This window comes from Furipterus horrens, unplaced genomic scaffold (genome assembly GCF_987537825.1).
Source record: "Furipterus horrens unplaced genomic scaffold, mFurHor1.1.pri manual_scaffold_7, whole genome shotgun sequence".
Taxonomy (NCBI): domain Eukaryota; kingdom Metazoa; phylum Chordata; class Mammalia; order Chiroptera; family Furipteridae; genus Furipterus; species Furipterus horrens.
The window spans coordinates 69,876,464-69,901,863 of NW_028327177.1; the positions used below are offsets into that span (position 1 = coordinate 69,876,464).

The 25,400-nt window shown below is 37.7% G+C and overlaps 1 protein-coding gene and 1 pseudogene across 5 annotated transcripts in view; one reads left to right on the forward strand and one right to left on the reverse strand.

The window, feature by feature from the left end:
• RALYL (RALY RNA binding protein like) overlaps positions 1-25,400 on the forward strand; it is an 878,997-nt gene that overhangs the window by 831,375 nt on the left and 22,222 nt on the right. The window contains exon 8 of one of the 5 annotated variants that reach the window (XM_090282910.1): positions 2,830-2,888. The exons of the other annotated variants lie outside the window; for them this stretch is intronic. Coding sequence (XP_090139036.1) covers positions 2,830-2,843 — 14 coding nt within the window. The 3' untranslated portion in view covers positions 2,844-2,888. Of the gene's footprint in view, positions 1-2,829; positions 2,889-25,400 lie in introns of those variants that run through there. 5 annotated transcript variants of the gene reach the window in all.
• LOC150004611 (SIN3-HDAC complex-associated factor pseudogene) lies at positions 22,078-22,750 on the reverse strand (annotated as a pseudogene).

A 25,400-nucleotide genomic window follows, 5' to 3' on the forward strand; every position in this document is an offset into this window, starting at 1 on the left:
TTAAGTTTCTGTCCTACTGTTTCCCAAACCTCTAAATCATATAACCCTTTATCTGGGAACCGGGGGCAGTGCAAATTTACTGCTCGTAGTAGACCAAGTAAATTCTTTTTTTCTACCTGACATCCTGCAGCTTTTAGGAACCAAAAGAGCCAGCGGAAATAAACATCCTGTTCTTTAGAAAGACCCGTTCCCATGATAAAAAGAAAATAGAAACAGAATTTTTATGAAAGAAAGTTATTTAGCTCTCTCTCTCATATATATAGACAGTATTCCCTCACTTATCGTGGGTATTATGTTCTAGACGCTCCTGCGATAGGTGAAAATCTGTGAAGTAGGAACCTTACATTTATTTTAGTATTTATATATATTTTAAGGCTTTATAAACCCTTCCCACACACTTATAAACCATTCCCAGTCCCTTATTAACCTTTCCCACTCCCTTATTAACATTTTTCACACTTTTATAAACACTACTTATGTTCTTAAACATATTCTACACTCTTAAACCTACATAACATTAACAACATACATATACAGTACTGCAAAATCCTGTGATATAATGAAAAATCCGTGATAAATAATTAAATATAATATTTTTAAAAATCACGCAATACAGTGAGGCTGCGATAAGTGAACCACAATATAGAGAGGGACTGCTGTACATCCTAAGTTGGGAAACGCCATGGGGATGGGGTTGTGATTGATTTTACAGTGTGCCTAGCATTGGGTGGACTTTGTCTTCTGGCTGGCGGGAAACCTAGTGTTTCTGTCCTGGTCCATGTTCCAGCTTATCCTGTCATGGGAGTCTTGTTCCTCAGCGAGTACCCCTAGTGGGCATGTAAACGACTCGTACTGTGCCCATAGTGTTGTGGCAATTTTTTTGAGAGGAAAAGAGTGAAAATGAATGTGAGTATATAGACAAAAACAGAACAGATGATAAATTTTTAGAAAAGAGAGGAGAAATTTTAGAAAAGAAAAGACAGTTTTTCTTTAACTAAGCACGCCGATGGCCTTACCAATGAAGATGGTGCCGCTGTGCCTCCATTCGGGATGATTTGGCCAACTTTTCCCCCTGTCTAGGTGTGCTGTCCACAGTCCTTCACTTGTAGCAGTAGCTCTTCAGCAAGTCCTCTGCCCCATGTTGGATGCCACCTGAGAGAGACTCTGGGACCCTCAGAATGGATGAAGAAACTACTCAGACACTCACCATCTGAGGAAGGAAGGCAGGGGGTTTCTCTGAGGAAAATTGTCCCCGTTTCTTTATTAGCCAGGGTTTTTATCTACTTTCTACATGGGAAATGCATAAGAAAAACATGCAGCCCTTCATCAAATGGTTGGGAGTAATAACAAAGGGAAATACAGATCAATACAGGGTTGAAATGCCCACGTATTTTACACAAATTCAAAAATATTTACTCTTACTTAATCCTTCTGTTTTTCACATCCTACTGACAAGACTTTTGGGCTATTCAGAGAAAAACAACAGGTTCCCTTTTCCTTAAAAGCCATTTTGTATTTCTGTTCTATCTTTAAAATCCCCCAGAGGGTGGGATTCGTAGCAAGCATGGAAGACAAAAACCCAGCCGGTTAAGACCCAGGGCAGGTGGCTCCACACAGCAGTCAAAGTCTTTTGAACCATGCCTGCTTGTCTCCCACAAAGTGCTGATATGATCTTTAGCTATCCACTGGTTGCACAGTTTGAGGTTTCCTGGGTGGTGCAGACCAAGGTCAGCCACTGCCTGTGTTCTGTCTGGGACCTCTTTGCATATGCTATGTGATCTGCAGATGGCTGTTACTTGTGTTTGGCTTAGAGGTACCCGAGCAAGGCCAAGCTGTGAACTAAGGACACCTGCTGCTGCCAAGCCTGGGGACACTTAGCAAGAGGTTTGAAGACTTTAGACTTGCTGAGGCTGGCTGTTGGTTGTTTGAGAGGATTTAGGAAGACTTGAAGTATGAGCCAAGACCAGCCATTCATATGGAAAAGCCACTGTTAACAGGTTGGGTGGGTCTATAAGTTAGGTGGGATGGAGCCTCAAGGAAACACCAATGTGGGGTAAATAGTGTGAGCCAGGTAATGGAGTCTCAGATATGACACCTGCATGCCAGCTCTTTGGCTCTGTGGTAGGAGGGCTCAGAAAAAGAACAATGACCTCTGACAACAGTTCTGATGCCAGACACTTCTGTTCTTCCCCATATGCCACTAGTGCCTTTCAAGCTGCTACCCCAATGCTGGTGCTCAGAGGGAGTGAGTCTGAGTATGTTTTTATGCAGGCCCTTTAAGAGAAACTGTTAGTAGTTTCTTCCACCAGCTCAATCCCTGCTGGTTTTTGAAGCTATCCTCTCTACACTATAAACATGGGCAAATTGAAAGTTAAATTAAGAACCCAGATTCACTAGATCTCCAAAGAGACACTGTAAGGAAAGGGGCAGGGGAAATTGGTCTTCATGCCTATTTTTTATGAAGGAAAGCCTTCCCATTTACCTTTAAAAGTACAGATTTTCTCTGTAACTATGAATCTGTTTCTACTTTGTTTGTTAGTTTTTGTTTTTGTTTTTGTTTTTATAGAGGAAGGGGATTAGGGGCTGGGTGGGAAAAGGTGAAAGAATTAAGCAAAGGAGAAAAGTAACTTGTTTACCAGATGGGAAGGAGATTGTGGGGAGGTATAAGTGGATAAACAGAAGATAAATATTGATAGAAGGAGATGACTTGGGGTAGTGAACACACAGTACAGTATACAGATGGTCTATTATAAAATTGTACACCCAAAACCTATATAATTTTATTAATCAATGTCACCCCAATAAATTCAATAAAATAATTTTTTTTAGGTGAAGATGCTTGACTTCAATCAAGATGCAGGCATAGGTAGACATGCTTCATCTTCTTGCACAACTGTAAGAAAAGATGCCCATAACTGCCAGAAAATCTAACTGTATGGAAGTCTGACAACCGAGGATTTAAAGAAGTTATATTCGTCCAGATGAGTAGTTGGGGTGGAGATGGGGAACTGGGCAGAGAGGACACAGTGTGGCATTGGCAGTGAGGCAGCAGCGGTGGCACTGGCAGAATGGGTAGTGCCACATTCACATGTGATGAATAAAAATTTGGGGGATACCTTGTGAGTGAGAGATCCCAAACTCAGGTCAGATCACGCAGCCCAGGGTTCCAGCACTGGGAAAAATAAAGCTGCTGGCTGTAAAACCCAGTGGGGGCTGGAGCAGTGGAAAAAACTGCCAGTTTACTGCACAGGCCCAGATCATACAAAACCCACCCACTCTGGGAACCACCAACATGGCAGCAGCTAGACAGGTGCCGGTGGCACATGGGAAGTGGATGAAGTCCCTGGAAACAGGGAGAGTGCCAGGCAAGTCTCCAGAAATCAAGCGGCAGCAGCATTGTCCCCTCTTTGACCCCTCCTTCACACATGGTGCCACAAAAAGGTGAAACTGGTAGCCCCACCCTGATGAATACCCAAGGCTCACCCCTCCCCATACAACTTAACATGTGCACTAAAGGAGTCAAAGTAGCTCTACCTAGTACACAGAAACAAACACAGGTAGGCTGCCAAATTGAGGAGACAAAATAATATGGCCCAAATGAAGGAACAGAACAAAATCCCAGAAAAAGAGCTAAGTGAAGCATAGATAGCCAATCTATCGGATGCAAAGTTCAAAACACTGGTAATCAGAATGCTCAGAGATCTCATTGAATATAGCAAAAGCGTACGGGAAGAAACGAAGCCTATACTAAATGAAATAAAGAAAAAGCCACAGGAAACCAACAGTGAAGGGAAGGAAGCTGGGATTCAAATTAATGATTTGGAACATAAAGAAGAAATAAACATTTGACTAGAACAAAATGAAGAAACAAGTTTTCAAAAAATGAAGAGAGAATAAGAAGACTCTGGAACATCTCCAAAAGTGCCAACATCTGAATCATAGGAATGCCATAAGAAGAAGAAGAAGAAGAGCAAGAAATTGGAAACTTATTTGAAAAAAATATTGGAGGAAAACATGCCTAATTTGGCAAAGGAAATAGTCATACAAGTCCAAGAAGCACAGAGAGTCCCAAACAAGTTGGATCCAAAAAAGACCACACAGAGACACGTCATAATTAAAATGACGAAGGTTAATATTAGAGAAAATCATAAAAGCAGCAAGAAGAATGCAGAGTTAACTAAAAAGGAATTCCTGTAAGACTACCAGCTGATTTCTCAAAAGAAATTTCGCAGGTTAGAAGGGACTAGCAAGATGTATTTAAAGTGATGGAAAGCAAGGACCTACAACCATTATTACTTTATCCAGCAAAGGTGTTATTTAGAATGGAAGGGCAGATAAAGTGCTTCCCAGGCAAGGTAAAGCTAAAGGAGTTCATCATCACCAAGCCATTATTATATGAAATATTAAAGGGACTTAAGAAAAAGAAGATCAAAACCAAAACCATGAACATTAAAATGACAACTCACAACTATGAACAACTGAATCTAAAAATAAAAACAAAAATAAACTAAGCAAACAACTAGAACAGGAACAGAATCATAGACATAGATATCATTTGGGGGGGGATTATCAGCTGGGAGGGGGAAGGAGAAGAATGGGGGAAATGGTGCAGGAATTAAAAAGCAAAATTGGTAGGTAGAAAATAGCCAGGGGGATGTTAAGAATAGTGTAAGAAATGAAGAACTCAAAGAACATACATGCATGAGCCATGGTCATGAACTAAGGGGGGATTGCTGAAGGATGTGGGTACCAGATGGAGGGGACAATGAGGGAAAATTGGGACAACAGTAAGAACATAATCAATAAAATATTCTTTAAAAAGTGAGGATGTAAATTTAGCAATTCAGTTCAAAGAAGAGTTACTTGGGTCTTAGATTAAGATACACAAGTCCTTTAATAGCTGTAGGACCTTAAGACAAATCACTGAGTCTCAGGGCTCACTTCCACACATATTAAAGAAAGTTTTTGCAGGTTACTATAAGAATATTAAGTAAGATCATGTTTATAAAAATCTCTGCTATAAATTTATGTGAGTGGCAAACTTAATCTCTTCCCTCAAGTAACAAAATTTAGTGGAAATTCCAGTTGTAGAAAATGTTAGTAACTTGGAAAGGAAAAAAAATCAAATGATTTGTTTATACTATTTACCCATGTCCTCGTGAAGTTTATTGTCTTAAAATTACAGCATATTCTATTAGCAATGTTATCTCACAACTCGACATATTCCTCAGAGGTGATCTCCATTAACCCGAAGTGCAGGGGCCTGTAGGCTATAAAAACTATTTGAAACCTCAAAGGAAAGTTACAGTAATTTCAGATTTGGAGCAAATTTCATGGGAAAAAATGAACTGGTCAAGAAGATGAAAAAGGGAACATAATCATCTCATTTAGAGAAAAATGTCTATTATTTACTTCGCCACACATAATCAGACTTATCTGAAGTCTAGCTTTTTGTGTTTTAGTCTTTTTGTGTTTTGGATCTTAATCAGTCCTCACCCCCAACCTTCATCATTAGAATGTTGATCCTCTCACATGATCTGAACCCTGAGACCAAATTATTGACAGGGAGGGATTCCCATCCAACTGATCAAACACATACACATTTTATTATAAGTTCTATGGGGTAGAGCTATCATATTCTGGCTGGCCAGGAGGTAACTGCCATTGTTCCCTTAAGGAGGGGGAAGATACTAGATACTAATATTGTAACATGTGGTTTTTAAAACACCCCGCACATATGGTTTGTTTAGAACGCCTATTTTTGTGCAGGTGGACAAACTCCAGCACTAGTTCTGATGTTGTCTAGCCAAGCAATATTAAATCAATAAACTCTTCTCAGATTCTGAAAGGCAAAAACATCTTTCTCTTCTTTTTTTTTTTATTATTTTGAATAAGAGTTTATTTCTGGAGTCTTTAATCTGTTCTATTGGTCTATCTCTGTTTTTATTCCACTTTCTTTTTTAATTTAAATTTATTTGGGTATCAGTGATTAATGAAATTATATAGGTTCCCAGTGTACAATTATATGAACCATCCTCTGTACATTGTGCTTGTACCTACCATCCAAAATCAAACCTCCTATCACCCAACATCTGACCCTTTTTACCCTTTACAAATTCCCAACAGAGAATCATGTGTTGCCTATGTCTATGAGTTTTTTCTTGTTTCTTTTTCTTACAGTTTTATATTTCCCATATTATTTAATTCATATGGTTCTTGGCTTGTTCTGTGACTTAGTTCACCTAGCAGATATCATCAAGATTCACCCATGTTGTTGCAAATGGCAGCTTTTTTCTTTATGTCTGTTAGTGTTCCATTGTAATGTAGAACAAAATAAACCCTCATTCACAGCTTCTGGGAATGTAAACTAGTAGAGCCACCATGGGAAACACTGTGGACTCTCCTCAAGAAATAATTAGGAATAGACCTATACATACTTTTTGATTACCTAATTTGCTTTCAGTTTTTGTTTTAATCCTCATTGTATTCTTTCCATTAGTCCCTTTAAGCTCCCCTCCCGCAGAAATCACCATACTAAAGCTTTTATAATGTAATTTGAAGTCCAGAAGAGGATACCAATAGCATTCTTCTTCTTTTATTAATTTTATTTTTTGATTTTTCAATTACAGTTGTTCCATTTTTCCCCCATTGCTCACCCCCCCACTCAGCCCACCACTTCTCCCACAATCATATCCCTCCCTGCCCGTTGTCCATGTCCATGAGTCATTTATACACATTTCTTGACTAAACCCTTCCATTACTTATCCCCTTTCTCTCCCTCCCCCTCTCCCCTGTTGACTGCTATTCTGCTGCTTGTCCTATTTAGTTGGTTTGTTTATGTTGTTCTTCAGTTTCTTGTATTAGGTGATATCATATGGTATTTTTCTTTCTTTGCCTAGCTCCTTTCACTAAGCATAATTCTCTCTAGTTCCATTCATGTTGTTGCAAATGGCAGAAGTTCCTTCTTTCTCTATGCTGCATAGTATTCCATTGTGTAAATATACCACAGTTTTTTGATTCACTCATCTACAGATGGGCACTTAGGCTATTTCCAGCACTTAGCTATTGTAAACAGTGCTGCTATGAACATAGGGGTGCATAAGTTCTTTTGAATTAGGGTTTTAGGATTTTTTGGGTATAATCCTAGCAGTGGAATCGCTGGTTCAAAAGGCAGTTCCATTTTTAGTTTTTTGAGGTAATTCCATACTGTTCTCCATAGTGGCTGCACCAGTCTGCATTCCCACCAACAGTGCAGTAGGGTTCCTGTTTCTCCACATCCTCGCCAGCACTTGTTGCTCCTTGATTTGTTGATGATGGCCATTCTGACTGGTGTAAGGTGGTATCTCATTGTGGTTCTTATTTGCATCTCTCTGATGGCTAGTGATGTTGGGCACTTTTCTCATATGCCTATGAACCTTCTGTATGTCCTCTTCAGAGAAGTGTTGGTTCAGGTCCTTTGCGCATTTTTTAATTGGGTGTCTGTTTTCTTGATGTTGAGTTGTATAAGCTCTTTATATATTTTGGAGATCAGTCCCCTGTCTGAGATATCATTGGCAAATATGTTTTCCCATATGGTTGGTTTTCTTTTCATCTGATGCTTTCTTTTGCTGAGCAGAAATACTTCAGTTGGATGTAGTCCCATTTGTTTATTTTTTCCTTTATTTCTCTTGCCTTACGAGATGTAACCATGAAAATATTGTTACATGAAATACCTGAAATTTTCCTGCCTATGTTTTCTTCTAGGACTTTTATGGTGCCGTGGCTTACATTTAGTCTTTGATCCATCTTGAGTTTATTCTCATGTGTGGTGTAAGTTGGTGGTCTAGTTTCATTTTTTTTGCAGGTCCCTATACAGTTGTCCCAGCACCATTTGTTAAAGAGGCTCTTCTCACTCCATTTTATGTTCCTTCCTCCTTTATGAAATATTAGTTGACTGTATATTTCTAGATTTATTTCTAGACTATTCTGTTCCATTGATCTATATGTCTGTTCTTATGCTCGTACCAGACTGTTTTGATCACAGTGGCTTTGTAGTATTGTTTGATGACTGGTATTGTGATTCCTCCTGCGGTGTTCTTCTGTATCAAGATTTCTTTTGCTATTTGGGGTCTTTTTTGGTTCCATATGAATTTTTGGAGTATTTGTTCTAGGTCTGTAAAATATGTCATTGGTATTTTAATAGGGATTGCATTGAATTTGTAAATTGCTTTGGGTAGTATGACCATTTTGATGATGTTGATTCTTCCCATCCAAGAACATAGTATTTGCTTCCATTTATTTGTATCTTCCTTCATTTCTTTCTTCAATGTTACATAATTTTCAGTGTACAGGTTTTTATCTCTTTGGTTAAGTTTATTCCTAGGTACTTTATTTTTCTTGTTGCTATACTACATGGTATTTTCTTTTTTTGTTTCTGTCTCTAATATTTTATTGTTGTACAGAAATGCCTTAGATTTCTGTATATTTATTTTGTATCCTGCTCTTTTGCCAAATTCACTTATTATATCGAGTAGTCTTTTAGTGGAGTTTATAGGGTTTTCTATGTATACTATCATGTCATCTGTATATAATGATAGTTTCACTTCTTCTTTCCCAATTTGGATGCCTTTTATTTCTTTGTCTTGTCTGATTTCTGTGGCTAGGACTCCCAACACTATGTTGAATATGAGTGGAGAGAGTGGACAGCCTTGTCTTGTTTCTGATTTGAGGGGAATACTTTCAGTTTTTGTCCATTGAGTATGATGTTGGCTTCAGGCTTCTCATATATAGCCTTAATCATATTAAGGTATGCTCCCTCTGTTCCCATTTTGCTGAGTGTTTTCATCATAAATGGGTGTTGTATTTTATCAAATGCTTTTTCTGCATCTATTGATATTATCATGTGATTTTTATCTTTCCTTTTATTTAGGTGATGTATTATATTTATTGATTTGCGAATATTAAAACATCCTTGTATCCCTCGGATGAATCCCACTTGATCGTGGTGTATGATCTTTTTGATGTATTGCTGGATCCTGTTTGCCAATATTTTGTTGACAATTTTAGCATCTATGTTCATCAGTGACATTGGCCTGTAGTTTTCTTTCTTTGTTGTGTCTTGACCTGGTTTTGGGATTAGGGTAATACTGGCTTCATAGAAAGAGTTTGGGATTTTTCCCTCTTCTTGGATTTTTTGGAATAGTTTGAGGAGAGTAGGAGTTAGTTCTTCCCTAAATATTTTGTAAAATTTGCCTGTGAAGTCATCCGGTCAAGGGCTTTTGTGTGCTGGGAGATTTTTGATTACTGTTTCAATTTCCTTGTTTGTTATTGATTTGTTGAGACTTTCTACTTCTTCTTGATTCAGTTTTGGAAGGTTATATGTTTCTAGAAATTTATGCATTTCTTTTAGGTTGTCAAATTTCTTGCCATACAGTTGTTTGTAGTAATTTCTTACAATCCTTTGTATTTCTGTGGTATCAGTCGTGATTTCTCCTTTTTTGTTTCTGATTTTATTTGGGTCTTTTTTTTCTTGATGAGCCTGGCTAACGTCTTGTTAATTTGTTTATTTTTTCAAAGAACCAGCTCCTAGTTTTGTTGATCTTTTGAATTTTTTGTTTGGTCTCTATGTCATTTAATTCTGCTCTGATCTTGATAATTTCCTTCCTTCTTCTGGCCCTAGGCTTTGTTTGTTGTTGTTGTTCTAGTTCTTGTAGCTTTAGGGTTAGATTTTTTATTTGAGATTCTTCTATCCTTTTCAGATATGCCTGTATTGCTATGAACTTCCTTCTCAACACTGTTTTTGCTGTGTCCCATAGGTTTTGGTCTGTTGAGTGTTCATTATCATTAGTTTCCAGAAATTTCTTGATTTCTTCTTTGATGTCATTGTTAACCCATTCATTATTTAATAGCATGTTATTCATTCTCCATGAGTTTGGATGTCTTTGATATTTTTCTCTGAGGTTGATTTTTAGTTTCAAGGCATTGTGGTCTGAAAAGATGCTTGATATAATTCCAATTTTCTTGAATTTGTTCAGGGTTGTTTTGTGACCTATCATGTGGTCTATGTTTGAAAATATCCCATGTGCATTTCAAAATAATGTATATTTTGCTTCTTTGGGGTGAAAAGTTTTATATATATCAGTTAAATCCATTTGGTTTAGTGTGTTGTTCAATGCCTGTATATCCTTGGTGTTTCTTTGCTTTGAAGATTTGTCTGTTGTTGATAATGGAGTGTTGAAGTCCCCTACTATGAGTGTGTTATTGTTAATATCCTTCTTGTGGTCTTCTAGTATTTTCTTTATGTATTTGGGTGCTGCTATGTTGGGTGCATATATGTTTATCAGTGTTATATCTTCTTAATGGATTGTTCCCTTAAGTATTATGAAACGTCCTTCTTTGTCTCTTTTTATTGCCCTTGCTTTGAAATCCGTTTTTTCTGATATGAGGACTGCTACCCCAGCTTTTTTTTCATGCCCATTTGCTCGGAGTACTTTTTTATATCCCTTTACTTCCGGTCTATGTAAATCTTTTGTTTTGAGGTGTTTCTTGTAGACAGCAAATATGTGGGTCCTGATTTCTTATCCATTCTGTTACTCTATGTCTTTTAATTGGAGCATTTAATCCATTTACATTGAAGGTTATTATTGACATGTATTTATTTATTTCCCTTTGTACCTATGTTCCTCTCCTTTTTCTTTTTTTTTTTTTCTTCTTCTTTTTCTTAAACCATTCCCTTTAGCATCTCTTGCAATGCTGGTTTGGTGGAGATGTATTCTTTTAGTCTTCCTTTGTCTGAGAAACTCCTTATTTCACCTTCCATTTTGAAAGAGAGCCTTGCTGGGTAGATTATTCTTGGTTGTAGGCCTTTGTTTTTCATTCCTTGAAATATTTTTGGCAATTTCCTTCTAGCTTGTAGTGTTTCTGTTGAGAAATCTGATGATAGCCTTATCGGAGCTCCCTTGTATGTTATTTGCTGTTTTCTCTTGCTGCTTTTAGGATTCTCTCTTTATATTTGAATGTTGCCATTTTAATTATGATGTGCCTTGGGGTTCTTCTTCATTGGTACTTTCTGTGCTTCTTGAACTTGCATAACTTTTTCTCTCATCAGGTTTGGAAAATTTTCTGTCATTATTTCTCCTATCAGCTTTTCTATTCCTCATTCTTCTTCTTCTCCCTCTTTTATTCTGATGATTCGGATGTTATTTTCCTCATGCTATCCTGTGTTTTCCTTTCACCTTCTTCATACTTTTTCAGTCTTTTTTTATTTTGTTGTATTCTCTGAGAATTTTTTTCTACATTGTGCTCTAACTCACTGATCTGATCTTCTGCTTCATTTAACCTGCTTTTGATTGATTCTACTGCATTTTTCAGTTCAGATATTGTATTCTTCATTTCTTCCTGGTTCTTGTTAATAGTTTCTATGTATTTTTTTATGCTGGTGTACTTCTCCATAAGTTCCCTGTAATTTTTTTGGAGCTGTTGATAACTTCCTTGGAGGTTGTCATAGTTGTTTTGAGGTTGCCGAGTATATTGAGCTTCCTCACCATCATTGTTTTGAATTCCATGTCTGACACTTGGGCTATGTCTATTCCATCTACCTCTCTTTGTGGGAATTCCTCTTTTCTTTTCATTGAGAGGTTGTTTCTGCATCTTACCATGTTGGTTTCTTCTTGTTTGTTTTTGTTTTTTGGGTTTGTCTGCTTTGACTTCCCCCCTTTATGGTATGAGATTCTTTATAGGAGACCTGGAGGTTTCAGTGATGCAGTCTCTGATCTCCTGAGCCTGATGTTCTTGGGATACTCTTTGTGTCATTTGTTTTTGCTGTCTGGTTATATTTCAGATGCTCTTTGCTGAGATCTTCCCTCTGGCTAGGTGATTGAGTCAGTCTGTCCACTTTGTCTTGAGTTCTTTTGTGGAGATGCTGTTAAAAGCATAAACACACAGCTCAGGCAGGAAACCCACACCATCAAAAATATCCCCACCCTCTATACCGCTATCGTCAGCAAATCAGCCGGTATTAATATAAATGTAGAGAGGTTAGGGCTTTTATACTATAGGAAGAATAGATAAAAGTTGTTTTTAAAGAGGAAAAATATGATATTTGAGAGAGGGGAGATAGATTAGTGATAGTAGCAAGTAGTGTCAAGACTATGCAAGACAGTAGGTAATATTTACATTGTATGTTAATAATAATAAAAGAAAAAGAGGGAAGAATGCAGAATATAGTAAGAAAGTGGAATTGTATAGTATTAGATTTATATAGTAGTTGTATTCTATTTATTTAGTGTGAAAGGAAGGCTAAACAAAAAAACAAATAAACAAAAATTAAAGAGGAAGGATGAGAAGGAGAGATGGTATGAAACAAATTAAAGAGATGGTTTTTAAAAAAATATTTTAAATAAAAGTGAAAATTAAAATTAAGGAATTTAGAAAATGAAAATAAAATAAAATACAAATAAAAAACTAAAATAGAAATAAAAATTTAAATATATATATGTATATTGTATCGTATCGGCAGCCGTCCGTCTCGAGAGACGATGGTGTAGCTTCTTAAGAGTCTATCTGCACCGCCGAGAATGGCTGTGCAGTCCGACTCGGGAGTGACACGGTATCTGTCTCCTCCCGTGTTGAATCGACATCTTGCGATGACGCTGGAGTGTCCTCTCCAGTGAAGCTGAAGCTACAGAGCCTGGGCAGGGTGATATGGAGGGTCTGCTGTTGCCCATGCAGCAGACCCCGCCTCTCTTCGCAGCTGAAGGGTCCAAGGGAAAGACGGAGTCAATACAGCTTGGCTTCAGGTGTGCCGCAGGAGTTGCCGGTGTTGACTACAACGTCAAACCGCCTTAGGGACTCCGGCTCCGGATTTTCTGTCGGGGTTTACTCCCTTAGCCTTTTCCCTGAAGAGGTATGCCGCAAGGCAGCGGAGGTTTTTTGGAGTCAGAGTTTTCCTTCTCTGATGTGCCCTGACTGGAAGATCGAACCAGTGACACTTAGCTCGCAGGCCAACGCTCAATCCACTGAGCCAAACCAGCTAGGTAAAATATATATATGTATATATGTATATATATATATATATACATATATATATATATATACACACACAAAAAGGAAGTTTTTACTCAGTTCAGCATTTGTGTGTCGTCTTCTTTTTCTGGATCCACAGCTCGTCTAATGAGGCGGACCAGAGGTTCCTGGTCTTTGCAGGTTTGGTGCCTGTTTGGAGCCGGCCGGGGTGCTTGTGCGCTCGTGCACGTGCGCGCACACTGTGGCCTGCGCGCTAGCCTCAGGCTTGCCAAGCCACACTCTGAGAGTCGGTCTCTCGCCTCTTAGGGTGGGGCCCCGGACACTTGTGCACAGTGGAAGTGAGCCTCTGTGAGTCGCAGCCGCCCATGTTCCCGCACCCACCTGGGCGGGCATGAGCAGAGCTAGTGCAAGTGGGCTCTGCTCTGGCCTGGCACTCATTGGGGCTGGCCAAAGGTTTCTGTGCACGGTCTTCTGAATGCGCAGTGGGCTCTCCCTGGGCCTATTTGGGCACTAATCTTATGTCTGTTGGGGTGTGTCCGAGGGGCACCCAGATGTGTGGCCGGCAACCTGGCTGTGCACCTGGGCCAGTGTACGAGGACACTTCCCTGTGTGCACCAGGGCTACCCAAGGGTAGGGTTGGGGGGTGGGCAAGTGCACTTCTGTGCCTGCACTACTCAAGAATGTCCTATCACCCCAAAACTTTCCTCCCCTCTCCGCAGTACACAAGAGAAAAATATAAAGGAAAATCATGTTCTCACATGCACAGCAGTACGCTGTTTCTTGTCTTTCAGCGCCAGATGCCACCTGGCCCACTCCTGGCTCTGCCAGCAGGCAGAGATCCGCTCTCCTCCCGATTCCTCTCTGAGGAAGCCTGTGGTCACTGAAAATCTTTGTGTACTTCCAGCCACAGCTCAGGGAGCCAACCCAGTCAGAAATCCTGTCTCATCCCTTTTTCCTCTGCTATCCTCACCAAACAGGTTGCTCACAGATGGTTTTCCCTAATCCAGCATTGCCAAGGCTCGACTCCTGCCAGTGTCCAGCTGCTCACCAAGATGTTCTGTCTGCATTTAGTCCAAACAACATATGAGTCTCAGGAGCCAGAAAGCTCAGCCTCCCCTCACTCCTCCAACATCTTCTCTTTCAATCACCTATTTTTCTCTTTAATAAATTATTCCCAAGTCCCAAAGGGCAGGAACTATTGCATAGAGAGTATTAGTGATATTAACAAGTTTTATGCAACAGAAACAATTTAACCTAAGTATGTGTTTTTCTTCTTTTAATGATTTATTTATTGTTTCTTTATTACAGTTGTTCCACTTTTTCCCCCATTGCTTCCTCCCACACCCAGCCCACCCTTTTTCTCACAGTCAATCCCCACCTCATTGTCCATGTCCATGGGTCATTTATAGAATTTCCTTGACTGGACCCTTCCCTTACTTGCCCCTCTCCTTTCCCTTCCCCCCTCCCTCCTGTAACTGTTAGTCTGCTCCTTGTTTACATGCCTCTGGTTCAATTTTGCTCTTTTGTTTGTGTTGTTCATTAGCTTCCTGTATCAGGTGATATCATATGGTATTTGTTTTTCATTGTCTGACTTATTTCACTAAGCATAATTCTCTCTAGTTCCATCTATGTTGTTGCATATGATAGGAGTTCCTCATTTCCTTCTGCTGCATAGTACTCCATTGTGTAAATGTACCACAGTTTTTTGATCCACTCATCTACAGATGGACACTGAGGCTGTTTCTAGCACTTGGCTATTGTAAATAGCACTGCTATCAACATAGGGGTGCATAAGTTCTTTTGAATTGGTGTTTCAAGATTCGTCAGGTGTAAGCCTAGCAATAAAATTGCTGGGTCAAAAGGCAGTTCCATTTTTACTTTTTGAGAAAAATCCATGCTGTTTTCCATATTGGCTGTACCAGTCTGCATTCCCACCAACAGTGCACTAGGGTTCCCTTTTCTCTGCATCTTCACCAGCATTTGTTGTTTGTTGATCTGTTGATGATGGCCATTCTGACGGGTATGAAGTGGTATCTCATTGTGGTTTTTATTTGTATCTCTGATGGCTAGTGATGTAGAGGATTTTTTCATATGCCTATGGACCCTCTGTATGTCCTCTGTGGAGACGTGTTTGTTCAGGTCCTTAGCCCATTTTTTAAAATTGGTTGTCTGTCTTCTTGGTGTTGAGTTGTATAAGTTCTTTATATATTTTGGAGATCAATCCCTTATCTGAGGTATCATTGGAAAATATGTTTTCCCACATGGTTAGGTCCCTTTTCATCTTGCTGATGTTTTCTTTGCTGAGCAGAAACTCCTTAGTTTGATAGTCCCATTTGCTTATTCTTTCCTTTATTTCTCTTGCCTTAGGAGATATATCAGCAAAAATATTATTACATGGGATGTCTGAAATTTTCCTGCCTATGTTTTCCTCTAGGTGTCTTGGCTTATATTTAAGTATTTGATCCATATTAAGTTTATTCTGGTGTAGGGTGTAAGTTGGTGGTCTGGTTTCCTTTTTTTGCATGTACCCATTCAGTTCTCCCAGCACCATTTGTTGAACAGGCTCTTCTCCCTTCATTTTATGCTTTGTCTTCCTTCCATCATTCCATTTGATGTTCCTTCTCCTTTTGTCAAATATTAGTTGACCATATAGACCTGTGTTTATTTCTAGGCTTTCCATTGATCTATATGTCTGTTTCTTATGCCAGTAACAAACTGTTCTGATTGGCTTTGTAGTATAATTTGACATCAGGTATTGCGATTCCTCCTACCATGTTCTTCTTTCTCAAGATTGCTGTGGCCATTCGGGTTCTTTTTTGTTCCATATAAATTTTTGAAGTACTGGTTCTAGGTCTGTAAAATATGTCACTGGTATTTTAATAAGGATTGCATTGGTCTATTAATTGCTTTGGGTAGTATGGACATTTTAATGATTCCATTCTTCCCATCCATAAACATGGCATATGCTTCCATTTATTTGTATCTTCCTAAATTTATTTCTTCAGTGTTATATAGTTTTCCAAGTACAGGTCTGTTACCTCCTTGATTAAGTTTATTCCTAGGTACTTTATTTTTCTTGTTGCTATAGTAAATGGGATATATTTTCTAGTTTTTATCTCTGATATTTTATTGTTGGTGTACAGAAATGCCTTTGATTTCTGAATATTGACTTTGTACCTTGCTATTTTGCCAAGTTCACTTATTAGCTTGAGTAGGGTTTTCTATGTACACTATCATGTTATCTGCAAATAATGACAGTTTTACCTCCTCTTTTCCAATTTGGATGCCTTTTATTTCTTTTTCTTGTCTGGTTGCTGTGGCTAGAACTTCCAAGACTTCGTTGAATAGGCATGGAGAGAGTAGACATCCTTGTCTTGTTCCTCATATCAGGAAAAATGCTTTCAGCTTTTGCCCATTGAATATGATGTTGGCTTCAGGTTTCTCCTATATGGCCTCTATTATGTTGAGGTATGCTCCCTTTATTCACATTTTGCTGAGTGTTATCTTCATAAATGCATACTGTACTTAATCAAATGCTTTTTCAGCATCTATTGATATAGTCATGTGATTTTTGTCTTTCATTTTGTTTATATGGTATATTATGTTTATTGATTTGTGAATATTAAACCATCTTTGCATCCCTGGGATGAACCCAAGTTGATTATGGTGTATGATCTTTTTAATGTGTTGCTTGATCTGGTTTTCCAATATTTTGTTGAGGATTTTAGCATCTATGTTCTTCAGCGATATTGGCCTATAGTTTTATTTCTTTGCCATTTTTATTCACGCAGCCAACAAATACTTATTAAATAATTATAATGCTCCGACATTGTTCTTAAGCATTTGAAAAAGGTGGTAAATGTAAAAGAAAAATCCTATTTTGGGTGTGGAGGGAGCTTCATTCTCAGATGAAAATTTATATTCTAGAGACTCACATTCTAAAACTTAGTCTTCCCTCTGAACAAATTCCATAATATTAATACAATGACCACATGTTAACTTTATTTTTACTTCATTGTTCATTGTTAAACACCTTTCACTATTGCTTAAATTTGAATTTTCCAATTAAAATATTTTTAAAAATTCACTGAAGAAAATTATGGATATTTTAAATAGAGAGGCTATTAAAGGTAGATAAGAATTTTTTAAAAATCTCATACAGACAGACAATGGTATGGTAATGAACAGAGGAAAAGAAGGGTGAGGAGAAGGTATAAGAATATAAAAAGGGGATAAATGGTGATGGAAAGGAACTTGACTTGGGGTGTTGAACACACAGTACAATATACATAAATGATGTATTAAAGAATTTTACACTTGAAACCTATATTATTTTATTAACCATTGTCACCCCAATAAATTCAATAAAAAATGTTTAAAAGAAGATAAGCACAAGGTAAATTTTGTCAATCTCTAGATTTAAGGAAACTAATATTAAAACAACATGTGATGTTTTAAAAGTGCTAGCATTTACATGATAACTTTAAGAGGTAAAACTGTTTTGAGCAAATAATGTAAAGCATCAGAGAACCAAAAGAAAGAATTTTATTTCCAGAAGAAAATAATTCTGAAATATTTGAACACATGTGCATATGTGTATGCTTAGCAAAACTCATTACATATTTTTGTAAATGTCTCCATTTTTCTGTCAACCATTTGTGAGAAATAATTCACCAATTGCCTAGTAGTTGTAGATTTGCTTCATTTGACTTTAAAAAGATCATTTTAACTAGAATTACCTCCAGTTTATGGAGAAGCACAAAGACTCTACAAATTGCATTGAGTAAAGGGCATTTTTTAAAAATGACACTGTAACCATGGAAATACTATTTAGAGTCATAAAATTTTAATCACACTTTGTCTATATTCCCTTTCTGGTTTCTAACACTGTGTTTGTGTTCAGAGGCTTGTTATGTGCATATTCCATTAAGTTCTCTAGTGCTTTCCACCACCTACTGTTTTTAAATGGACAGTTATGTGTAAGTGAAAACTCCAGACACAGAGGTCAGGTGGGCATGTTCCCCACATTAGTTAACCAGATGAGAATCAGTGTCTTAGACCTTTCCTACCTGTCTTTATATTCAAAAAGTGCTCATAGACTTCATTTCCTTCATAATATTAAGACATGTTGGGTCCCTAACACAATATTGATATAGTCCTTGAATTTTCTGGCACAAGCATTAGATATGAATACTAAGTTTATTTTTAAGTTATCATTGTTTTATTCTTCTAGATCTGCATGTTAGTCATACTTTCTATTTTCTATAATACAGAATCTACAAAAACTCTGGAACCTTTAGCTACATGTTTTCTTTATTCTGAATCTAAAATGTTGGGTACAGCAATGTTCTAAATGGCACTACAAAAGCTGTTTCTCAGATGTATCAGGCAATTCATTGCTGTAAAGTGTTACAGTATATTAAAATTACACAGGACAATTTTTCAACATTGTATTTACTGGATAGATTAATACTGTTTTCGGGGAAGGGTTGCTTAATTATGGACACTGCCTTCCTAATTGTCTTTCCCAGAGGTCATTGAACTTAGTGTCTTAAGAATTTTATCTGCCAAAATACTAGCAATTTTTTTAAAGTTTGGGGGCTTTTAATGCTTCAAATATAGTTGATTCATTACCTAGTGTAATATTTTATTGATTATTTTCCTAGTTACTTTTTAAAATATTGAACATGATGAACTTTAAAAGCTCCACAAAATAAAAAGAAATGAATAAATAAAAGACTCTTTATTTGAAAAATATCAGTAGAAGAAATCTGTACTTGAGCAAGCTGAGAAAGTCGTTAACAACAGTACTTCTGTTGGAACTAATGTCATACCTGTTCATGCTGCACTGAATCTAATAATCTGTGACAGAGAAATGGGAAACATTAGCAAAGCATTTCATTAAATCAGAAACTGAAAGAAAGGGAAAAGTGGCTTCATTTTTTCAATTTTATTCATAGCTTCACATCACAGTGAAAAAGAGAATAATTGTCTAAATAGTGCTGACCTTTTACAATTCTTGCCCATATTCTGGAAGTTAATTTAAAAAAGAAAAAGCATTTCCTGGGATGGCACAGTGGTTTTATCAAGCTACATGGAGGCTTCTTAATTCATCCAATTGCTCTGTGTACCTTTGTCTTCCAAACAGCTGGGGACTGAGTCTGTTGCTCCCATGCCCTTATGTTAAACCTCATAAATAGGTGCAGACCAGACCCCCAGCAGCCATATTCCACTCAGGATCTTCCTTCACTGGCTGTCGTTACAATGGCTCTGAATATGGAACAACCACAAGCTCCAAGGTAGTTTGAGAGGAAATGACAGTTCAAGCCTTTGGAAAGGTGATAAGAATTCTTATCAACCAGAACTAGATAAGTATTCTGGATCCTGTTCTCATGTTTGATATTTTCTCTCATGCTACATTTTTAGGAATACATTTTCAAAATGATAGATAACATTTCCTAAAAGCAGACTTTACTGGCTTGGTGTCTGTGGGTCTGTCTTCTGGAAGTAACAGCTCCTCCAGCCATTTAAAGTAGGTGAAATGGACAGTGGTAGAATTGCTTTGAGCCGTTTTTTGTTTCAGAAATATGGAAAAATGACTTACCTTTAAAAAGGCAAAACAGTTATCTGCTACTAAAGAAAAGGCAGAAAGTTGAAAAAGTAGGCTACAACAGTAGAATACAGCACACACACATGGAGAGACAGAAGAGACTCTGATTTTCACTTTAAGAAAAAAATAATACTTCTTGCATTTCTTTTCCCTTTCAAGAATAATTCTTAGTTTTTTCATATACTTTATTTTATGTATTGCCTAGCTGCCTTTAGGAGCAGGAAACTAATTTTAGAAAGCTTAAGTAACGTCCCTCAGGTCATGCTGCTAATGAAAAGCAGAACCCAGATTCAGCAGGGCCTATAAGATCCCAGAATCCTTACATATTTTCACATTAGTGTTTACAAATATTATTAATGTTAATTTGTGTTGTGCCCTTATGATTTTTACCATATCTATATACCACCAGTAGTACTTTTAACTTAAATTTTTATATTAAATAGACTTTTTTTTTACTTTAATGTTTTTTGAACTAAACTTTAGTTCATCCCAGTAAATTAAAAACCAAATATTCCCTTGCATAAGTGGGCGTTATAGTTAAATATAATGAAAAGGCAAAACATTTTTTAAATTTAGCTTGGTAGATTTTTTTCTAATAAGACTAAATTTATTCAATAACCTAGTAAAAGTTTTGATTATAAGTATCCAATAGTATAAAAAGTACAAAACACATTTGTAGATTTCTAATATATTAATACAAAGTGCATGACTACATACAGTACATCCTACAGGCAAAGAGAGGTGGAAGGGTTGAGGTCTAGTGATAGATGATCCATATTATAGTATATTCTACCACCAATACTGTAGCCAAAATGTACAAAAAAAATTTTTTTTTCAAAATAACTCAGGAGGAAGGTGATAATGGCTGAGACTTGTCATACACCTTGCAGGCTGTGGGAGAGCTGCCCAACTCACTGTGCAGTCCGTATATATGGTGGCTTGTAGTTTCTTCCAAAAGGAATATAAAATTTTAAGTTTATATTAAGAACTGTAAAACTACAGGGTGTCCATAAAAAGTGGCTCACTCCTTTATTGTTATTTATACCATCCAATTTTTTTTAAATCCAGCTTTAAAAATGACCACGGAGTCATTTTATTATAAGGCAGGCAAGTGATCCTCCCTTGTTATGAAAAGTGGAAACTGGTGATATTTTTCATGGACTTTTAGAAAAGAGGCAATGAGATTAGTCTGGTTTGGATTCAAGTAGCAGGCTCTTATAAAGATTTTAGAATCGAAGGGCCTCGCATTCAGGATTTATCATCTAACATGTCCATGTTCAGAAAGCATGACTAAAAGAAGCCAAACCAAACCTAACCCACTCAGCATTAACATACCTCTTTCTTTTATTAGAATTATACTTTAGTGAAAAAAACCCAAAACCCTAATAGGTTAAAACAAGTCAAACAACCACTCTATGCATATGAAACCTTCACAAAGGTCAACTGAAGTAACCCAGAGCTAAACCTGAATTGTGTAGATTTTCAAGGAAGTCACCAGTCATGTAACACAAACAGAAATCAATCATTTACACACTCAGCAAGCCCTCTCAGAGATGTGCCCCAAGAAGTAGTCACCTTTGTTATTTTTATACCATCCTAAAGGCTTGCACATTTTATTTTTCAGGTGATTTAACATTTTTAATCAAGTGTGTTCTCTAGCATGTGGTAAAGCTCTGGTACTACTCATATAAGACTGCTAATCCTAAAGACTTGACATTTCTCCAAGAGGAGCTTTGATTCTGCCTTAGAAATTTCATATCAATTAAAATCTTCATGAAATATCAGTATGAGGGAGGTGACATAGGATAAAACATATACAGTGCAGTTACCTCTTTGTATACTTAGAAATTACACCTTCAAGGTATTGGCAGAGAGCTACTCTGTCCTGCTTGATAGTCAGTAGTATAGGTTTGAATCATCAGAACCTTGGCCAGACCTTAATATTTTAAAATTATTAACAACTACCCTCTAGGGCCAAGTCCAGGTTACTGAGTTATGACAAATTTATTATCCTGAGGGAAACCAAGTGTAGTCAGCCATCTTTAAAAATGTCCCAACCACTGCTTCTCAATATAGAAAGATTAAAACTACAGACATTTATCATACACAAATCCCATCTCAGTCCCCTGAAATTCCCCTAGTTTCATTCATCAGAAGGGGATTTAAAAGAAAAAGACTTAAAGAGCACTTTACAGCAGCATTCAGCTTTCCTATGAAATACTCAGCATCTTAAATATTATGTACATGTCTTTTATTTTCTTTTAGTAAGCTAGACACTGGCTTCATAGTTTGTGGAACTTGTAAAAGTGAAGGGAAAATAACCCATTCAGAACTATTCTAGAAATTGTCTTTTGGCAGAATAGCAGGTATCCAAGTTAAAAATAGAAGGGTCATTTTGTTGCTGTGGTTTTTTTTCCCCCCTAAAATGTAAATAATTTTTTGTTCCCCTTCTACATAAACCTCAGTCACCACTCTTGAGTGGGGTTGGACAGAGGCTCTGGCTCCTGCTCCTCCGGCTTCTCAGCAGCTGCCTTCTTTTTGCTGCAGCAAGGCTTGAATAGATGCGTGTCAACGAGGACTTCCCCAAAACGGCCTTTATAGATAATCCCACAACATATTTTCTGTCTTTTCCAGTATGTGAGATCTAAAAAGGAAAAATCTGGCATTCAGTTAGAGCCCGAAGCCATTTCTGTATCTGAGCCATCCTCCAACTATAGCACGGAGACTGAGCTAGGGAGGCACTTGAGGTGGTGCTGTGAGCATCAGGATTGTGACGTTTAAATTCCTTCTGCAGTTTGCTGATCTGGTTGCTGTTTATCCTGTTTCCAGATAGAGTCTTCACTTTATTTGGTTTCAATGTGGTCTTTAGACTGAGTCCTGCCCTTGCATCTACCACATGATTCCAAGGTTTTGTTTTGTTTTGTTTTTTGATCCTGCTGGCAATTTCTTCCATCTTTTCACAAGCAGGACACAGTCATTACAGATGTCTCCTGAACAAGTCTCATGCAACCCAAACCAGTTCTGGAAGTCCTTTTCATAGCGTTTATTGTCAGTGAATCGTGAACTGGAGGACTTAGCTCTGCAAATACAGCAGCCTTCTATACTTCGGTACATCTTTGGCTTATGAAAATCAAACATCTTTTCTTCTGGGCAATAGTCTTCCACAAAGAGCCGTTCCATGCGCAATAACGTTCCTGAGGTGTGGAGTGCGCTCCAGGTCAACCCCCGCCGCCCCCCCCAATTGCTCCCTCCTCCTCAACTGCCTTGTCTAGCTAGCTTGGTAGATTTTTATAACAAAGCAATACTGTTACCATCTGTCTGTCTGTCTGTCTGTCTGTTTCTCTCATCAGGACTCACATGAACAGAAACTCTAATACAATCAGAGCCCTGAGAAGGGTCATTCTTTCCCTGTCCAGTGTTCTGAATGCATCTTCCACATGACTACACCCTGGCCCTCCAGCAGTGCATGAACCACTCTGGGAACTCAGAGCCCCATCTTGCTGATCCACACCTAATGCTTGATGAGGTGGTGATAACTCCAAATGAAATTCTTTTGGGGCATCACACTTCTGCAGTCACTGCCTTGCACAGCTTCATATTAGAAGTTGGCAGAAACTCTGCATGCAAAGTGACTTGTTAGCTCACATAAGGAAAGTGCCAAATTTTTTAGAACTTAAGACCTCAGAATTGATAAGAATGCAAATGTATTTTCATGCCCAATTTCAGGAGTCAGATGCCCTCTGGTTCCTATTGGCTGGCAGCTGGAGAGCCCTCACCTGGCCTCTCTCTAGGACACATGTTAAGGAAATGCCAAATGATAATCATCAAAATAGGACATTGCCTTCTCATATCTACTCATTTTTTGTAGAGAAAGTTTGTGATACAACAAAAATAACACTTAAAAATAAGACATACAAGGCCCTGGCTGCTGTGGTTCAGTGGATTGAGCACCGGCCTGCGAGCCAAGTGTCTCTGGTTCGATTCCCAGTCAGGGCACATGACTAGGTTGCATGTCAGGTCCCCAGTTGGGGGCACGAGTGAGAAGCAATCACACAGTGATGTTTATCTCCCTCTCTTTCTCCTTTCCCCTCTAAAAATAAATAAGTAAACAAACAAATAATTTTTTGAAAAAATGAGACATACATAAATATTTTATACAATTTGTTTCTGTACAACAGGTTATCATCCATGAAGAAGAAACCAGTCTGGTGCCCCACTGCTCCTGGATGTTCATAAATATCTTTTAGAGGCTTGTTAGTGTTGCCTTTACACAGATGTGAAGTCTCAATATTCCTAAGGATGTCGTATATCTGTTCAAAGGGAATGGGAAAAAAATGACTCTGGAAATACTGACATATATGATTGATTTTTGCATAAAATTTCTATGTATAGCACAGAAGTAGAGTAAGCATTAGCTGCTGAAATATAATAAAATCCAGGCAAAAATGATGTTGAGAGCTTAGGAATGATGTGAATTGCTTTAAAAAAAATAGGAGAGAATGTTGGTAGCACAGTTAACAAGTGAACACTGCACAGCTGTAGCCCTGGGTTAGTATTGGTTACTTGTGAAAATCTATGTGACTTAAGCAAGTAATTTACCTTTCTTGGCCTCAGTTTCCTTATCTATAAACGGGGATAGTAATAGCATTTTCCTTCTCATGTTGGTGTGAACAATAAATGAGATAAAACATTTAAAACTACTTAAAACAGTGCTTGGCATACACTAAGCCTTCAGTACATGTTAATTTTTAACCAAATAAATCAAGCCTAAAATTTTTCCTGTTGAGACAAAAGCAATGACAAGAGTATTTAAAGAAGCCAGGTATAATCAGGAGATAAGTTAAGTACTGGTACTAAGCAAGGACATTTTTCTTTGAACTAGCTCTGTAAACATAAGATGAGAATATCTGGAAGTTAATTAGTTGAAAAAATTCAGCCATATAATTGATTTTTTTCCCTCTGTGAGGTATGGTATTTTCTTATGGCATATAAAGTAATAAAATTGTTATTTCTTTTCGTAGCCCAAATGGATTTTGCCATGAAATGCTTATACTAGAAAATCCAATAAGTGTTAGCAATTATTCTTGCTTATAGGTCTGTAGGTATTAATATAGTTATGTTTTTAAAAAAGTGAAATAGAAATCCAGTTACAAAGTAGCATTGTCCATCATCCCATAAAAATAAGTTAATAAAGTTTATTTAAAATGTATTAAGGAAGCAGCCCAATATCAATATTTGCAGTTCTTCTTTGTGACCCAGAAGCTAATTACCTTGCACTTGCCTATATCATTAGAAGCAACATAAATCTTCAACATAGTGTTGGAGGTGCCCTCCCTATCAACACCCCAAAATTCATCTACCAAAACCCCCTTAGACCTTATGCAGCTCTGAAAGCCCAAAGTCCATGGAAATGTTCTATCCAAACCTTCCTTGGAACCACTATTTCCCACCAAGGCCCTGGGTGTCTTAGAGGCAGGCTGTCTCCCTCCAGACCTGTGTGCCTCTTCTGTGATGTTTTGTTTCAAAACAAGTATTTATTTTAATATGGTCTTTGAGCCAGGGCAGGAGAATGCAGCTCTGGACTAGATTTATGTCAGCACTTTCAACAAGATCCTGGGCAAGAAGCTCTCTTTCTTTGTGACTTAGGCTGTAACAATAATGTCTAGTTTCAAAAGTACAGTGCAGATATTGGACATATTATACTTGTGTGCCCAGTAATACCATACAGTGTTTACTCAGGAAACCCCAAGTGTGGGTGATACAACAGAAACCAGGCAGACATGGTGCC